General features: G+C 42.2%; 1 protein-coding gene across 8 annotated transcripts in view; it reads left to right on the forward strand.

Annotated features, from left to right (window-relative positions):
• Positions 1-17,561, forward strand: part of sd (TEA domain transcription factor 1 homolog scalloped) — a 330,242-nt gene that overhangs the window by 271,200 nt on the left and 41,481 nt on the right. For 5 of the 8 annotated variants that reach the window (XM_071686621.1, XM_071686625.1, XM_071686622.1 and 2 more), the window contains one exon: positions 281-355. The exons of the other annotated variants lie outside the window; for them this stretch is intronic. In XM_071686621.1, coding sequence (XP_071542722.1) covers positions 281-355 — 75 coding nt within the window. The remainder of the gene's footprint in view (positions 1-280; positions 356-17,561) is intronic. 8 annotated transcript variants of the gene reach the window in all.

Here is a 17,561-nt window from a genome sequence, read left to right on the forward strand (position 1 = left end):
TTTGGCACTTTGAAATGCATGCCAGTGGGGTTGCTGTTCTAACCATAAGTTGTCAAGGGTCATGATACAGCTTCCTTTTTAAAAAAAAAATGCTCACTCATAATTTACCACCTTTAATGACTACATCTCATGCTCTGTCACTCAGTTTTTATGAGTTTACAGCTCATGATGTAAAAATGGTATAAGACATGCAGTAGATTGATAGATATATATATAAAGTGTTGGAGAGAGTAATAAAAACATGCTAAAAGCATACAATAGTGACACTGTCCTTAAACAGCTCCAAGGATGGACAGAGATTTACCGCTTAAATGTCTCCTCCCCTCCTCCATCACCACCTGGGACCAGCCACATAGTAAGTTTAGTTTCTTTTTGCATTGTTTTATAGTTGTTTAGGTTTGCTTAATATTCCTTGTCGTGTACATGTGTAATATGGGCCACCATGGGTCTTTAGACATGCTTTTTTTTGGGGGGGGATACTGATTGTCAACAATTTTGTAGTGCTGCCACCCTTCCACCATGACTAGAAAACTGGTCTCAGCGACCAGATGTACGTTCATTTTACCCTGAGAACTTCATATACTTGCACCCATGATAAGCATTAGCCATGTATTGCCTTTGAAACTATGTGAGGGTGGGCAAGGTTTTTTGTAGGCAGTGTTCACGACAGCAAGAGAGTGGATGTTTGCAAATTTTGCCATAACTTGTTTCTTTCTTGACTACCTTACTAAGGTGGGAGAGGCAGTTGCATATTGAAAAAGAAAACAGTCTGTAGTGTTTCTAATGGCTGCCACCAATGTATTAAACAACTTTCTGCTCCAGAAGTTTTTATTACTTTTGTGTATTACTTTTGTGCAGTCTTTTTGCACATCTTAACTTCAGCCGTAATGATTTACAGAGACGCAAACACAAACTACAATGTCTCATCCGCTTCCTACTCTATCTGGTGCAACTTAGGTATACATGACCTCTGTGGGTCTCACCCTCACTGAATACACAGAAGCTTTTATTCAGTCACCCATAACATTCATTAGTAAAGCCATCAACTTTTGAATGCAGCAAAGTCTAGTTCTATAATTTGATGACTTCTTTAGTGAGTGTACCTGTTTGTACACTTCTAAGAGGCCACTGCCACCTTCCCGTCCCATGTGTCTCCTCATCCTCTTCAGTGATATCCTAATGGGTGTACCTACTCAAATGAAGTACATTGATGACTCTACAACAGCTCTCCTGACTACACTGCCTCCTTCAATACACTAAACAACCTCTTGAGCTGGAACACTGCCAACCAAGACACCATCAATCAAACCAAAATTGTAGTTATGCACATCAATCTAGCCTACATTCTAGCCGATTCCTTACAGTCTCTTTAAGCCCCAATCTCCTCTAGGCTGTTCATTCAACACTACATAGATGTAATACATTTGGACTCTCTGCACTGAACTCTAAAATGTCCACACAACTCTCATTCTTTCCAAATTTATGCACACATACCCTGGATGGTCTTCCTTTTCCTATCCATTATGCAATACAAGCTACTAAAAATGGTGCAGAATATGGTGCATAGTCATCTTCAACCATTAATACACCATCTATTGAGAGGTATTAAAACCTTTGGTCATACAAATTCTTACCGTCCATCACCTCGACGTTATCCAGCAGTTAAGGAAGAAGTGCAGCACCATCCCTGTAATTAGAGATCCTGTGTCCTTGTTCCCAAGTTGCTGTTTATCACTACAACAGCACTGAGCCCAACTGAGCTTGTAGAGACTGCTACAAGAAAACCTTGTTCTGACCACTGTGTATATTATGACTAACACCTAATGTTTGAGTAAATTTCTGTTTAACACTCTCTCTCTCTCTCTCTCTCCTAATGTTCTAATCCCAATGTCTTTCTTGTATATATTTTCCCTGTATATTTTTAACTTTTGCTCACATTTAATTCAGTGAACTAAAACTGTCTGAGAGAAACTCTTGAAGCTGATAAATGAGTTTGAGGTAGTGTGTGAAGGGAGAAAGTTGAGAGTAAATATGAGGTGCAGTAAGGGATGAGAAAGGAATCGTTTGAGGGTATGTCTAAAGTGGGAGTTTCTTTACACGCCTTAGAGTGGACTTAGCAATGTATGGAACCATAATGGCTGAAGTGCATCAGAGGGGAGGAGATGGGTTTAAGATCCTGGATGCATTGAGGAGTGTGTATTAAGGCAAAGATGTGTATGTTTAAAGGTATCTGTTTATTCATAATTGTCCAGGATCCCTTGCTAAGAAAGTTTCCTTGTGTTACTTAGCAAATCTCAGGACCCTTAATGCCCATGATCCAACAACCACAATGAAGACACCAAACACTTGCTGATCAGATGCCCTGCACTCATCCCACATAGATATACAAACAACATCAGTACATTTCATAACGTATGGTCCAACTCAGTTGATGTAGCCAGTTTCCTGAGTGTTGGGGGAGTTTCATAAAGATGGAAGGGACATCTTGGGCTGGAAGTAAGCATATACTGTTTATAATTAACCTAGGGCCCCTTTCTAAGATTGAGTACTGGTTTTAAGCAGGATCTCTTTCTAGAGACTCCTGCTGCATGCTAAGGCTGCACTATTTCCAAAGGCAGGAAAATATGAACTTCTTTGGACTGAGGAGTTCTTTGACAAAACTGTACTCCAAGTGATACATTTTCACCATATGCACCTTGTGTAACATTAAGCATGCAGACCAGGTAAATTATGTAATATGATTACCTCAGCAACTATTTCAATGAAAGAGTCCTGATGTTACCCAAGACCTTTCTAAAGGCTTTTGTTGCCCAAGGTTACACTACTTCCAGTTGCAGGAAAACAAACTCCTTTGGAGTGAAACATTCTTTGACGAGACTTAACTCAAAGTGATAAAGCCTTGCCAAAGGTGACTTATCACTTGTGGTGCAACCTTGTTCAGGTGGATTCTGGTAACACCCCCGTAAATATATATATATCTGTATATATATAGTGAAAGAGAGACTTTAGGATGTTAATGTGCTGTGAGGTTTAAGTGTAGTGATGTCTGATCATTATCTTGTGGAGGTAAAGGTGAAGATTTGTAGAGGTTTTTGAGAAAAGAAGAGAGAATGTTGGGGTGAAGAGAGTGGTGAGAGTAAGTGAGCTTGGGAAGGAGACTTGTGTGAGGAGTACCAGAAGAGACTGAGTGCAGAATGGAAAGAGGTGAGAGCAAAGGACGTAAGGGGAGTGTGGGAGGAATGGGATGTATTTAGGGAAGCAGTGATGGCTTGCGCAAAAGATGCTTGTGGCATGAGAAGCATGGGAGGTGGGCAGACTAGAAAGGGTAGTGAGTGGTGGGATGAAGAAGTAAGATTATTAGTGAAAGAGAAGAGAGAGGCATTTGGACATGTTTTGCAGGGAAATAATGCAAATGAGTGGGAGATGTATAAAAGAAAGAGGCAGGAGGTCAAGAGAAAGATACAAGAGGTGAAAAAGAGGGCAAATGAGAGTTGGGGTGAGAGAGTATCATTAAATTTTAGGGAGAATAAAAAGATGTTTTGAAAGGAGGTGAATAAAGTACGTAACACAAGAGAGCAAATGGGGAGGTGATAACAAGTAGTGGTGTTGTGAGAAGGAGATGGAGTGTGTATTTTGAAGGTTTGTTCAATGTGTTTGATGATAGAGTGGCAGATATAGGGTGTTTTGGTCGAGGTGGTATGTGAAGTGAGAGGGGTAGGGAGAATGATTTGGTAAACAGAAAAGAGGTAGTAAAAGCTTTGCGGAAGATGAAAGCCGGCAAGACAGCGGGTTTCGATGGTATTGCAGTGGAATTTATTAAAAAAAAAGGATGACTGTGTTGTTGACTGGTTGGTAAGGATATTTAATGTATGTATGACTCATGGTGAGGTGCCTGAGGATTGGTGGAATGCATGCATAGTGCCATTGTACAAAGGCAAAGGGGATAAAGGTGAGTGCTCAAATTACAGAGGTATAAGTTTGAGTATTCCTGGGAAATTATATGGAAGGGGATTGATTGATAGAGTGAAGGCATGTACAGAGCATCAGATTGGGGAAGAGCAGTGTGGTTTCAGAAGTGGTAGAGGATGTGTGGATCAGGTGTTTGCTTTGAAGAATGTATGTGAGAAATACTTAGAAAAGCAAATGGATTTGTATGTAGCATTTATGGATCTGAAGAAGGCATATGATAGAGTTGATAGAGAATACATGGTGTGAGAGGCAAGTTGTTAGAAGCAGTGAAAAGTTTTTATCAAGGATTTAAGGCATGTGTACGAGTAAGAAGAGAGGAGAGGGATTGGTTCTCAGTGAATGTCGGTTTGCAACAGGGGTGCTTAATATCTCCATGGTTGTTTAATTTGTTTATGGATGGGGTTGTTAGGGAGGTGAATGCAAGAGTTTTGGAGAGAGGGGCAAGTATGCAGGCTGTTGTGGCTGAGAGAGCTTGGGAAGTGAGTCAGTTGTTGTTCGCTGATGAAACAGCGCTGGTGGCTGATTCGGCTGAGAAACTACAGAAGCTGGCGACTGATTCGGGTGAGAAACTGCAGAAGCTGGTGACTGATTCGGGCGAGAAACTGCAGAAGCTGGTGACTGAGTTTGGTAAAGTGTGTGAAACAAGAAAGCTGAGAGTAAATGTGAATAAGAGCAAGGTTATTAGGTACAGTAGGGTTGAGGGAGAAGCCAATTGGGAGATGAGTTTAAATGGAGAAAAACTGGCAGAAGTGAAGTGTTTTAGATATCTGGGAGTGGATTTGGCAGCAGATGGAATCATGGAAGCGGAAGTGAGTCACAGGGTGGGGGAGGGGGCAAAAGTTCTGGGTGTGTTGAAAAATGTGTGGAAGGCGAGAACATTATATTGGAAAGCAAAAATGGGTATGTTTGAAGGAATAGTGGTTCCAACAATGTTATATAGTTGCGAGGTGTGGGCTATAGATAGAGTTGTGTGGAGAAGGATGTATGTGTTGGAAATGAGATGTTTGAGTAATGAAAGGGTAAGAGAGATGTATGGTAATAAAAAGAGTGTGGTTGAGAGAGCTGAAGAGGATGTTTTGAAATGGTTTGGTCACATGGAGAGAATGAGTGAGGAAAGATTGACAAAGAGGATATATGTGTCAGAGGTGGAGGGAATGAGAAGTGGGAGACCAAATTAGAGGTGGAAAGATGGAGTGAAAAAGACTTTGAGAGATCGGGGCCTGAACATGCAGGAGGGTGAAAGGCGTACAAGGAATAGAGTGAATTGGAACGACGTGGTATACTGGGGTCGACGTGCTGTCAGTGGACTGAACCAGGGCATGTGAAGCGTCTGGGGTAAACCATGGAAAGTTCTGCGGTGCCTGGATGTGGAAAGGGAGCTGTGGTTTCGTGCATTATACATAATAGATAGAGACTTAATGTCAACGAATGTGGCTTTTGTTGTCTTTTCCTAGCGCTACCTCACATGCATGCGGGGGGAGGGGGTTGTCATTTCATGTGTGGCGGGGTGGCGACGGGAATGAATAAAGGCAGCAAGTATAAATTATGTACATGTGTATATATGTATATGTCTGTATATGTATATATATGTGTACGTTGAAATGTATAAGTATGTATATGTGCGTGTATGGACGTGTATGTATATACATGTGTATGTGGGTGGGTTGGTCCATTCTTTTGTCTGTTTCCTTGCGCTACCTCACTAATGCAAGAGACAGCGACAAAGTATAAGAAATGAATGAATAAATAAATAAATAATAGGAAAAGACAACAAAGGCCACATTCGTTCTCTCAGTTTCTAGCTGTCATGTATAATGCACTGAAACTACAGCTCCCTTTCCAACTCCAGGCCCCACAAAACTTTCCATGGTTTACCCCAGACGCTTCACATGCCCTGGTTCAACCATTGACAGTCGACCCCAGTTTACCACATCGTTCCAATTCACTGTATTCCTTGCACGCCTTTCACCCTCCCGTATGTTCAGGCCCAGATCGCTCAAAATCTTTTTCACTCCATCCACTCCTTCCACCTCCAATTTGGTCTCCCACTTCTCCTTGTTCCCTCCACCTCTAACACATATGTCCTCTTTGTCAATCTTTTCTCACTCATTCTCTCCATGTGGCCAAACCATTTCAAAACACTCTCTTCTGCTCTCTCGACCACACTCTTTTTAGTATCACACATTTCTCTTACCCTTTCATTACTTACTCGATCAAACCACCTCATGCCACGTATTGTCCTCAGACATCTCATTTCCAACACATTCACCCTCCTTCGCACAACCCTATCTATAGCCCACGCCTCGCAACCATATAACATTGTTAGAAACACTTTTCCTTCAAACGTACCCATTTTTGCTTTCCAAGATAATGGTCTCGCCTTCCACACATTTTTCAACGCTCCCAGAACTTTCGCCCCCTCCTCCACCCTGTGACTCACTTCTGCTTCCATGGTTCCATCCGCTGCCAAATCCACTCCGAGATATCTAAAACACATGGAACAATTGCACCATGCATGCATTCTGCCAATCCTCAGGCACTTCACCATGAGCCATACATACATTAAATATCCTTACCAACCAGTCAACAACACAGTCACCCCCCCCCCCCCCCCCCCCCTTTAATGAATTCCACTGCAATACCATCCAAACCGCCACTTTGCCGGCTTTCATCTTCCGCAAAGCTTTCACTACCTCTTCTCTGCTTATCAAATCATTCTCCCTAACCCTCTCACTTCACACACCACCTCGACTCAAAACACCCTATATCTGCCACTCTGTCATCTAACACATTCAACAAACCTTCAAAATACTCCCTCCATCTCCTTCTCACATCACTACTACTTGTTATTACATCCCCATTTGCTCCCTTCACTGACGTTCCCATGTTATTTTATTTTATTTTTTATACTTTGTCACGTTAGCGTTAGTGAGGAAGCGCAAGGAAACAGACGAAAGAATGGCCCAACCCACCCATGTACACACCCACACACGCAAATATACATACCAATACATTTCAACATATACATACATATACATACACAGATATATACATATATATACATGTACATATTCAAACTTGCTGCCTTCATACATTCCCATCGCTACCTTGCCACAAATGAAATGACAACTTCCCCCTGTGCGCACACGAGGTAGCACCATGAAAAGACAACAAAGGCCACATTCGATCTCACTCAGTCTCTAGCTGTTATGCGTAATGCACCAAAGCCACAGCTCCCTTTCCACATCCAGGCCCCACAAAACTTTCCATGGTTTACCCCAGACGCTTCACATGCCCTGGTTCAATCCACTGACAGCATGTCGACCCCAGTATACCACATCGTTCCAATTCATTCTATTACTTGCATGCCTTTCACCCTCCTGTATGTTCAGGCCCCGATCACTCAAAATCTTTTTCACTCCATCCTTCCACCTCCAATTTGGTCTTCCACTCCTCCTTGTTCACTCCACCTCTGACACATATATCCTCTTTGTCAATCTTTCCTCACTCATTCTTTTCATGTGACCAAACCATATCAATACACCCTCTTCTGCTCTATCAACCACACTCTTTTTATTACCACACATCTCTCTTACCTTTTCATTACGTACTTGATCAAACCACCTCACACTACATATTGTCCTGAAACATCTCATTTCCAACACATCCACCCTCCTCCACACAACCCTATCTATTGCCCATGCCTCATAACCACATGACATTTTTGGAACCACTATTCCTTCAAACATATCCATTTTTGCTCTGAGATAACGTTTTCGCCTTCCACACATTCTTCATTGCTCTCGGTACCTTCACCCCCTCCTCCACCCTGTGACTCACTTCCGCTTCCATGGTTCCATCCACTGGTAAATCCACTCCCAGATATCTAGAACACTTCACTTCCTCCAGTTTTTCTCCATTCAAACTTACCTCCCATTTGACTTGTCCCTCAACCCTACTGAACCTAATAACCTTCCTGTTATTCACATATAATCTCAGCTTTTTTCTTTCACAGACTTTACCAAACTCAGTCACCAGTTTCTGCAGTTTCTCACCCGAATCAGCCACCAGTGCTTTATCATTAGCGAACAACAACTGACTCACTTCCCAAGCCCTCTCATCCACAACAGGCTGCATACTTGCCCCCCCTCCATAAACAAATTAAACAACCATGGGGACATCACACACCCCTGCCGCAAACCGACATTCACTGGGAACCAATCACTTTCCTCTCTTCCTACTCGTACACATGCATTACATCCTCAATAAAAACTTTTCACTGCTTTTAGCAACTTACCTCCCACACCTTATACTCTTAATACCTTTCACAGAGCATCTCTATCAACTCTTATCATATGCCTTCTCCAGACCATAAATGCTACATGTAAATCCATTTGTTTTTCTAAGTATTTCTCACATACATTCTTCAAAGCAAACACCTAATCCACACATCCTCTGCCACTTCTGAAACCACACTGCTCTTCCCCAATCTGATGCTCAGTACATGCCTTGACCCTCTCAGTCAATACCCTCCCATATAATTTCCCAGGAATGCTCAACAAACTTATACCTCTATAATTTGAACACTCACCTTTATCCCCTTTGCTGTTGTACGGTGGCACTATACATGCATTCTGACAATCCTTAGGCACTTCACCATGAACCATACATACATTGAATATCCTCACCAACCAGTGAAACACAGTCACCCCCTTTTTAATAAACTCCACGGCAATACCATCCAAACCTGCTGCCTTGCCAGCTTTCAACTACCATAAAGCTTTCCCTACCTCTTCTCAGTTTACCAAACCATTCTCCCTGACCTTCTCACTTTGCACACCACCTCGACCAAAGCACCCTATATCTGCCACTCTATCATCAAACACATTCAACAACCCTTCAGAATACTCACTCCATCCCTTCTCACTTCAACACTACTTCTTATTACCTCCCCATTTGCCCCCTTCACTGATGTTCCCAATTGTTCTCTTGTCTTACGCACCTTATTTACCTCCTTTCAAAACATCTTTTTATTCTCCCTAAAATTTAATGATACTCTCTCACCCCAACTCTCATTTGCCCTCTTTTTCACTTCTTGCACCTTTCTCTTGACCTCCTGCCTCTTCCTTTTATCCATCTCCCAGTTATTTGCACTATTTCCCTGCAAAAATCGTCCAAATCCCTCTCTCTTCTCTTTGACCGACAATCTTACTTCTTCATCCCTCCGCTCACTACCCTTTCTAAACTGCCCACCTCCCACCTTTCTCATGCCACAGGCATCTTTTGTGCAAGCCATCTCTGCTTCCCTAAATACATCCCATTCCTATCCCACTCCCCTTATGTCTTTTGCTCTCACCTTTTTCCATTCTGCACTCAATCTCTCCTGGTACTTCCTCACACAAGTTTCCTTTCCAAGCTCACTTACACTCACCACTCTCTTCACTCCAACATTCTCTCTTCTTTTCTGAAAACCTCTGCAAATCTTCACCTTCGCCGTCACAAGATAATGATAAGACATTTCTCCAGTTGCCCCTCTCAGCACATTAACATCCAAAAGTCTCTCTTTCACGCGCCTGTCAATCAACACGTACTCCAATAACACTTTCTGGCCATCTTTACTATTTACATACATATGCTTATGTATATCTCTCTTTTTAAACCAGGTATTCCCAATCATCAGTCCTTTTTCAGCACACAAATCTACAAGCTCTTCCCCATTTCCATTTACAACACTGAACACCCCATGTACACCAATGATACCCTTAACTGCCACATTACTCACCTTTGCATTCAAAGCACCCATCCCTATAACCCCATCTCATGCATCAAAGATGCTAACACACTCACTGAGCTGCTCCTAAAACACTTGCCTCTCATGATCTTTCTTCTCATGATCAAATGCATAGGCACCAATAATCACCCATCTCTTTCCATCCACTTTCAGTTTTACCCATATCAGTCTAGAGTTTACCTTCTTACACTTTATCACATACTCCCAGAACTCCTGTTTCAGGAGTAGTGCTACTCCTTCCATATATATATATATATATATATATATATATATATATATATATATATATATATATATATTTTTTTTTTTTCTTCTTTTCATACTATTCGCCATTTCCCGCGATAGCGAGGTAGCGTTAAGGACAGCGGACTGGGCCTTTGAGGGAATATCCTCACCCGGCCCCCTTCTCTGTTCCCTCCCTTGGAAGATTAAAAAAAAAAACGAGAGGGGAGGATTTCCAGCCCCCCGCTCCCTTCCCTTTTAGTCGCCTTCTACGACACGCAGGGAATACGTGGGAAGTATTCTTTCTCCCCTTTCCCCAGGGATATATATATATATATATATATATATATATATATATATATATATATATATATATATATATGGAACCGTAGAAGCAAAAGTGAATTACAGGGCAGGGCAGGAGATGAAGGTTCCGGGAGCTTTGAAGAATGTGTGGAAGGCAAGAATGTTATCTTGGAGAGCAAAACTGGGTATGCTTGAAGGAATAGTGGTTCCAACAATGTTATATGGTTGCAAGGCATAGGCTATAGATAGGGTTGTGCGGAGGAGGGTGGATGTGATGGAAATGAAATATTTGAGGACAGTATCTGGTATGAGGTAGTTTGATATAGTAAGTAATGAAAGGGTAAGAGAGATGTGTGGTAATAAAAAGAGTGTGGTTGAGAGAGCAGAAGAGGGTGTGTTGAAATGGTTTGGACACATGGAGAGAATGAGCAATGAAAGATTGACGAGAGGATATATGTGTCAGAGGTGGAGGGAACAAGGAGAAGCTGGAGACCAAATTGGAGGCAGAAGGATGAAGTGAAAAAGATTTTGAGCGATCGGGGCCTGAACATTCAGGAGGGTGAAAGGCGTTCAAGAAATAGAGTGAATTGGAATGGTGTGGTTTACTGGGGTCAATGTGCTGTCAGTGGATTGAACCAGGGCATGTGAAGCATCTGGGGGTAAACCATGGAAAGGTCTGTGGGGCCTGGATGTGGAAAGGGAGCTGTGGTTTCGGTGCATTACACTTCATAGCTAGAGACCGAATGTGAATGAATGTGGCCTTTTTTGTCTTTTCCTCTAGGGGTTGGGGAAGGGTGACGCTATATCATGTGTGGCGGGATGGTGATGGGAATGGATGAAGGCAACAAGTATGAATATGTATGTACATGTATATATATGTTTGTATCTGTGTACGAACATGTATATATACATTGCACTGTATCTATATGTATATATGTGTGCATGAGCGTTTATGTATATACAGGTGTATGTGGGTGGGTTGGGCCATTTCTCATCTGTTTCCTTGCGGTATCTCGCTGACACAGGAGATGGCGAAAGTATAATTAATAGATATAATATGATATGGGAGGTGGGCAGATTAGAAAGGGTAGTGAGTGTTGTTATGAAGAAGTATGATTGTTAGTGAAAGAGAAGAGAAAGGCATCTGGACGATTTTTGCAGGGAAATAATGCAAATGACTGGGATATGTATAAAAGAAAGAGGCAAGAGGTTTTGCAAAAAATTCTGTAAAAGTACTATTACTTAGGCTGTTCTAAATCAGAATTTTCTTTACTGTCTCTCATAAGAAAAAACTAATTTTACAACAAATATCCTAATCAGTGGAAGGAGGGGTTCAAAAGGTTTGTGATAGGTTAAACACAGAATATTAGTGGAAGACCTTCTATCATCTGTCACATTATCATAATAAGTCTTTCTATCCTTGGTCTTACATTTGTCCAGTACATGGTTTGGTTTAGAGAGAAGAGATGGTGAAAGCCTTGCAGAAGATGAAATCCGGCAAAGACAGTAGATTAGAAATGGTAGTGAGTAGTGGGATGAAGAAATAAGATTATTTGTGAAAGAGAAGAGAGAGGCATTTGGACATGTTTTGCAGGGAAATAGTGCAAGTGACTGGGAGATGTATAAGAGGCAGGAGGTCAAGATAAAGGTGCAAGAGGTGAAAAAGAGGCTAAATTAGAGTTGGAGTGAGAGTATCATTAAATTTTAGAGAGAATAAAAACATATTTTGGAAGGAGGTAAATAAAGTGTGTAAGACAAGAGAACAAATGGGAATATCAGTGAAGGGGGCTAATGGGGAGGTAATAACAAGTAGATGTGAGAAGATGTAGTGAGTATTTTGAAGGTTTGTTTAATGTGTTAGATGATAGTGGCAGATATAGGGTGTTTTGGTCGAGGTGGTGTGCGAAGTGAGAGGGTTAGGGAGAATGATTTGGTAAACGTAGATGTAGTGAAAGCTTTGTGGAAGATGAAAGCCGGCAAGGCAGCGGCTTTGGATGGTATTGCAGTGGAATTTATTAAAAAAGGGAGTGACTGTGTTGTTGACTGGTTGGTAAGGTTATTTAATGTATGTATGAGAGATGAGGTGCCTGAGGATTGGCAGAATGCATGCATAGTGCCATTGTACAAAGGCAAAGGGGATAAAGGTGAGTGCTCATATTACAAAGGTATATGTTTGTTGAGTATTCCTGGGAAATTATATGGGAGGGGATTGATAGAGAGAGTGAAAGCATGTACAGAGCATCAGATTGGGGAAGAGCAGTGTGGTTTCGGAAGGGGTAGAGGATGTGTGGATCAGGTGTTTGCTTTGAAGAATGTATGTGAGAAATACTTAGAAAAGCAAGTGGATTTGTATGTAGCATTTATGGATCTGGAGAAGGCATATGACAAGAGTTGATAGAGATGCTCTGTGGAAGGTATTAATAATATATGGTGTGGGAGGCAAGTTGCTACAAGCAGTGAGAGGTTTTTATCGAGGATGTAAGGCATGTGTATGAGTCAGAAGACAGGAAAGTGATTGGTTCTCAGTGAATGTAGGTTTGTGGCAGGGGTGCGTGATGTCTCCATGGTTGTTTAATTTGTTTATGGATGGGGTTGTTAGGGAAGTGAATGCAAGAGTTTTGGAGAGAGGGGCAAGTATGCAGTCTGTTGTGGATGAGAGGGCTTGGGAAGCAAGTCAGTTGTTGTTCGCTGATGATACAGCGCTGGTGGCTGATTCGGGTGAGAAACTGCAGAAGCTGGTGACTGAGTGTGGTAAAATGTGTGAAAGAAGAAAGCTGAGAGTAAATGTGAATAAGAGCAAGGTTATTAGGTACAGTAGGGTTGAGGGACAAGTCAAATGGGAGGTAAGTTTGAATGGAGAAAAACTGGAGGAAGTGAGGTGTTTTAGATGTCTGGGAGTGGATTTGGCAGCGGATAGAACCATGGAAGTGGAAGTGAGTCACAGGATGGTGGAGGGGATGAAAGTTCTGGGAGCGTTGAAAAATGTGTTGAAGGTGAGAACATTATCTCGGAAAGCAAAAATGGGTATGTTTGAAGGAATAGTGGTTCCAACAATGTTATATGGTTGCAAGGCATAGGCTATAGATAGGGTTGTGCAGAGCAGGGTGGATGTGATGGAAATGAAATATTTGAGGACAATGTGTGGTGTGAGGTGGTTTGATCGAGTAAGTAACGTAAGGGTAAGAGAGATGTGTGGAAATAAAAAGAGCGTGGTTGAGAGAGCAGAAGAGTGTGTTTTGAAATGGTTTGGGCACATGGAGAGAATGAGTGAGGAAAGATTGACCAAGAGGATATATGTGTCGGAGGTGGAGGGAACGAGGAGAAGTGGGAGACCAAATTGGAGGTGGAAAGATGGAGTGAAAAAGATTTTGTGTGATCGGGGCCTGAGCATGCAGGAGGGTGAAAGGAGGGCAAGGAATAGAGTGAATTGGATCGATGTGGTATACCAGGGTTGACGTGCTGTCAGTGGATTGAATCAGGGCATGTGAAGCATCTGGGGTAAACCATGGAAAGCTGTGTAGGTATGTATATTTGCGTGTGTGGACGTATGTATATACATGTGTATGGGGGTGGGTTGGGCCATTTCTTTCGTCTGTTTCCTTGCGCTACCTCGCAAATGCGGGAGACAGCAACAAAGCAAAAAAAGATATATATATATATATATATATATATATATATATATTATTTATTTTTTTATCATACTTTGTCGCTGTCTCCCGCATTAGTGAGGTAGCACAAGGAAACAGACAAAAGAATGGCCCTACCCACCCATATACACACGTTTATAAATACACATCCACACACACACATATACATACCTATACATTTCAACATATACATATATATACATACACAGACATACACACATATATATACACATGTACATAATTCATACTGTTTGCCTTTATTCATTCCCATCGCCACCCTGCCACACATGAAATGACAAACCCCTCCCCCACATGCGCGCAAGGTATTGCTAGGAAAGGATAGCAAAGGCCACATTCGTTCACACTCAGTCTCTAGCTGTCATGTACAATGCACCGAAACCACAGCTCTCTTTCCACATCTAGGCACTGCAGAACTTTCCATGGTTTACCTCAGACGCTTCACATGCCCTGGTTCAATCCATTGACAGCACGTCGACCATGGTATACCACATTGTTCCAATTCACTCAATTCCTTGCACACCTTTCACCCTCCTGCATTTTCAGGCTCCAGTCGCTCAAAATCTTTTTCCCTCCATCCTTCCACCTCCAGTTTGGTCTCCTGCTTCTCCTTGTTCCCTCCACCTTGGGAAGTGAGTCAGTTGTTGTTCGCTGATGATACAGCGCTGGTGGCTGATTCATGTGAGAAACTGCAGAAGCTGGTGACTGAGTTTGGTAAAGTGTGTGAGAGAAGAACGTTGATAGTGAATATGAATAAGAGCAAGGTTATTAGGTACAGTAGGGTTGAGGGTCAAGTCAATTGGGAGGTAAGTTTGAATGGAGAAAAACTGGAGGAAGTAAAGTGTTTTAGATATCTGGGAGTGGATCTGGCAGCGGATGGAACCATGGAAGCGGAAGTGGATCATAGGGTGGGGGAGGGGGCGAAAATCCTGGGAGCCTTGAAGAATGTGTGGAAGTCGAGAACATTATCTTGGAAAGCAAAAATGGGTATGTTTGAAGGAATAGTGGTTCCAACAATGTTGTATGGTTGCGAGGCGTGGGCTATGGATAGAGTTGTGCGCAGGAGGATGGATGTGCTGGAAATGAGATGTTTGAGGACAATGTGTGGTGTGAGGTGGTTTGATCGTGTAAGTAACGTAAGGGTAAGAGAGATGTGTGGAAATAAAAAGAGTGTGGTCGAGAGAGCAGAAGAGGGTGTTTTGAAATGGTTTGGGCACATGGAGAGAATGAGTGAGGAAAGATTGACCAAGAGGATATATGTGTCGGAGGTGGAGGGAACGAGGAGAAGTGGGAGACCAAATTGGAGGTGGAAAGATGGAGTGAAAAAGATTTTGTGTGATCGGGGCCTGAACATGCAGGAGGGTGAAAGGAGGGCAAGGAATAGAGTGAATTGGAGCGATGTGGTATACAGGGGTTGACGTGCTGTCAGTGGATTGAATCAAGGCATGTGAAGCGTCTGGGGTAAACCATGGAAAGCTGTGTAGGTATGTATATTTGCGTGTGTGGACGTATGTATATACATGTGTATGGGGGTGGGTTGGGCCATTTCTTTCGTCTGTTTCCTTGCGCTACCTCGCAAACGCAGGAGACAGCGACAAAGCAAAAAATATATATATATATATATATATATATATATATATATATATATATATATATATATATATATATATATATATATATATTTTTTTTTTTCTATACTTTGTCGCTGTCTCCCGCGTTTGCGAGGTAGCGCAAGGAAACAGACGAAAGAAATGGCCCAACCCCCCCCCCATACACATGTACATACACACGTCCACACACGCAAATATACATACCTACACAGCTTTCCATGGTTTACCCCAGACGCTTCACATGCCTTGATTCAATCCACTGACAGCACGTCAACCCCTGTATACCACATCGCTCCAATTCACTCTATTCCTTGCCCTCCTTTCACCCTCCTGCATGTTCAGGCCCCGATCACACAAAATCCTTTTCACTCCATCTTTCCACCTCCAATTTGGTCTCCCTCTTCTCCTCGTTCCCTCCACCTCCGACACATATATCCTCTTGGTCAATCTTTCCTCACTCATTCTCTCCATGTGCCCAAACCATTTCAAAACACCCTCTTCTGCTCTCTGGGGATGGGGGAGAAAGAATACTTCCCACGTATTCCCTCCATGTCGTAGAAGGCGACTAAAAGGGAAGGGAGCGGGGGGCTGGAGATCCTCCCCTCTCAGTTTTTTTTAATTTTCCAAAAGAAAGAAGAGAAGGGGGCCAGGTGAGGATATTCCCTCAAAGGACCAGTCCTCTGTTCTTAACGCTACCTTGCTAACGTGGGAAATGGCGAATAGTATATATATATATATATATATATATATATATATATATATATATATATATATATATATGAAGTGGTGGGAGTATGTGATAGAGTGTAAGAAAGTAAACTCTTGTTTGATATGGGTAAAACTGAAAGTTGATGGAGAGAGATGGGTGATTATTGGTGCATATGCACCTGGGCATGAGAAGAAAGATGGTGAGAGGCAAGTGTTTTGGGAGCAGCCGAATGAGTGTGTTAGTAGTTTTGATGCATGAGACCGGGTTATAGTGATGGGTGATTTGAATGCAAAGGTGAGTAATGTGGCAGTTGAGGGAATAATTGGTGTACATGGGGTGTTCAGTGTTGTAAATGGAAATGGTGAAGAGCTTGTAGATTTATGTGCTGAAAAAGGACTGGTGACTGGGAATACCTGGTATGAAATGAGAGATATACATAAATATACGTATGTAAGCAGGAGAGATGGTCTGAGAGCATTATTGGATTACGTGTTAATTGATAGGCGTGCGAAAGAGAGACTTTTGGATGTTAATGTGCTGAGAGGTGCAACTGGAGGGATGTCTGATCATTATCTTGTGGAGGCGAAGGTGAAGATTTGTACAGGTTTTCAGAAAAGAAGGGAGAATGTTGGGGTGAAGAGAGTGATGAGAGTAAGTGAGCTTGGGAAGGAGACTTGTGTGAGGAAGTACCAGGAGAGACTGAGTACAGAGTGGAAAAAGGTGAGAACAAAGGAGGTAAGGGGAGTGGGGGAGGAATGGGATGTATTTAGGGAAGCAGTGATGGCTTGCGCAAAAGATGCTTGTGGCATGAGAAGCGTGGGAGGTAGGCAGATTAGAAAGGGTAGTGAATGGTGGGATGAAGAAGTAAGATTATTAGTGAAAGAGAAGAGAGAGGCATTTGGACGATTTTTACAGGGAAATAATGCAAATGAATGGGAGATGTATAAAAGAAAGAGACAGGAGGTCAAGAGAAAGATGCAAGAGGTGAAAAAGAGGGCAAATGAGAGTTGGGGTGAGAGAGTATCATTAAATTTTAGGGAGGATAAAAAGATGTTTTGGAAGCAGGTAAATAAAGTGCGTAAGACAAGGGAACAAATGGGAACCTCAGTGAAGGGGGCTAATGGGGAGGTGATAACAAGTAGTGGTGATGTGAGAAGGAGATGGAGTGAGTATTTTGAAGGTTTGTTGAATGTGTTTGATGATAGAGTGGCAGATATAGGATGTTTTGGTCGAGGTGGTGTGCAAAGTGAGAGGGTTAGGGAAAATGATTTGGTAAACAGAGAAGAGGC

Source organism: Panulirus ornatus, chromosome 42 (genome assembly GCF_036320965.1).
Source record: "Panulirus ornatus isolate Po-2019 chromosome 42, ASM3632096v1, whole genome shotgun sequence".
In the NCBI taxonomy this organism is placed as follows: Eukaryota; Metazoa; Arthropoda; class Malacostraca; order Decapoda; family Palinuridae; genus Panulirus; species Panulirus ornatus.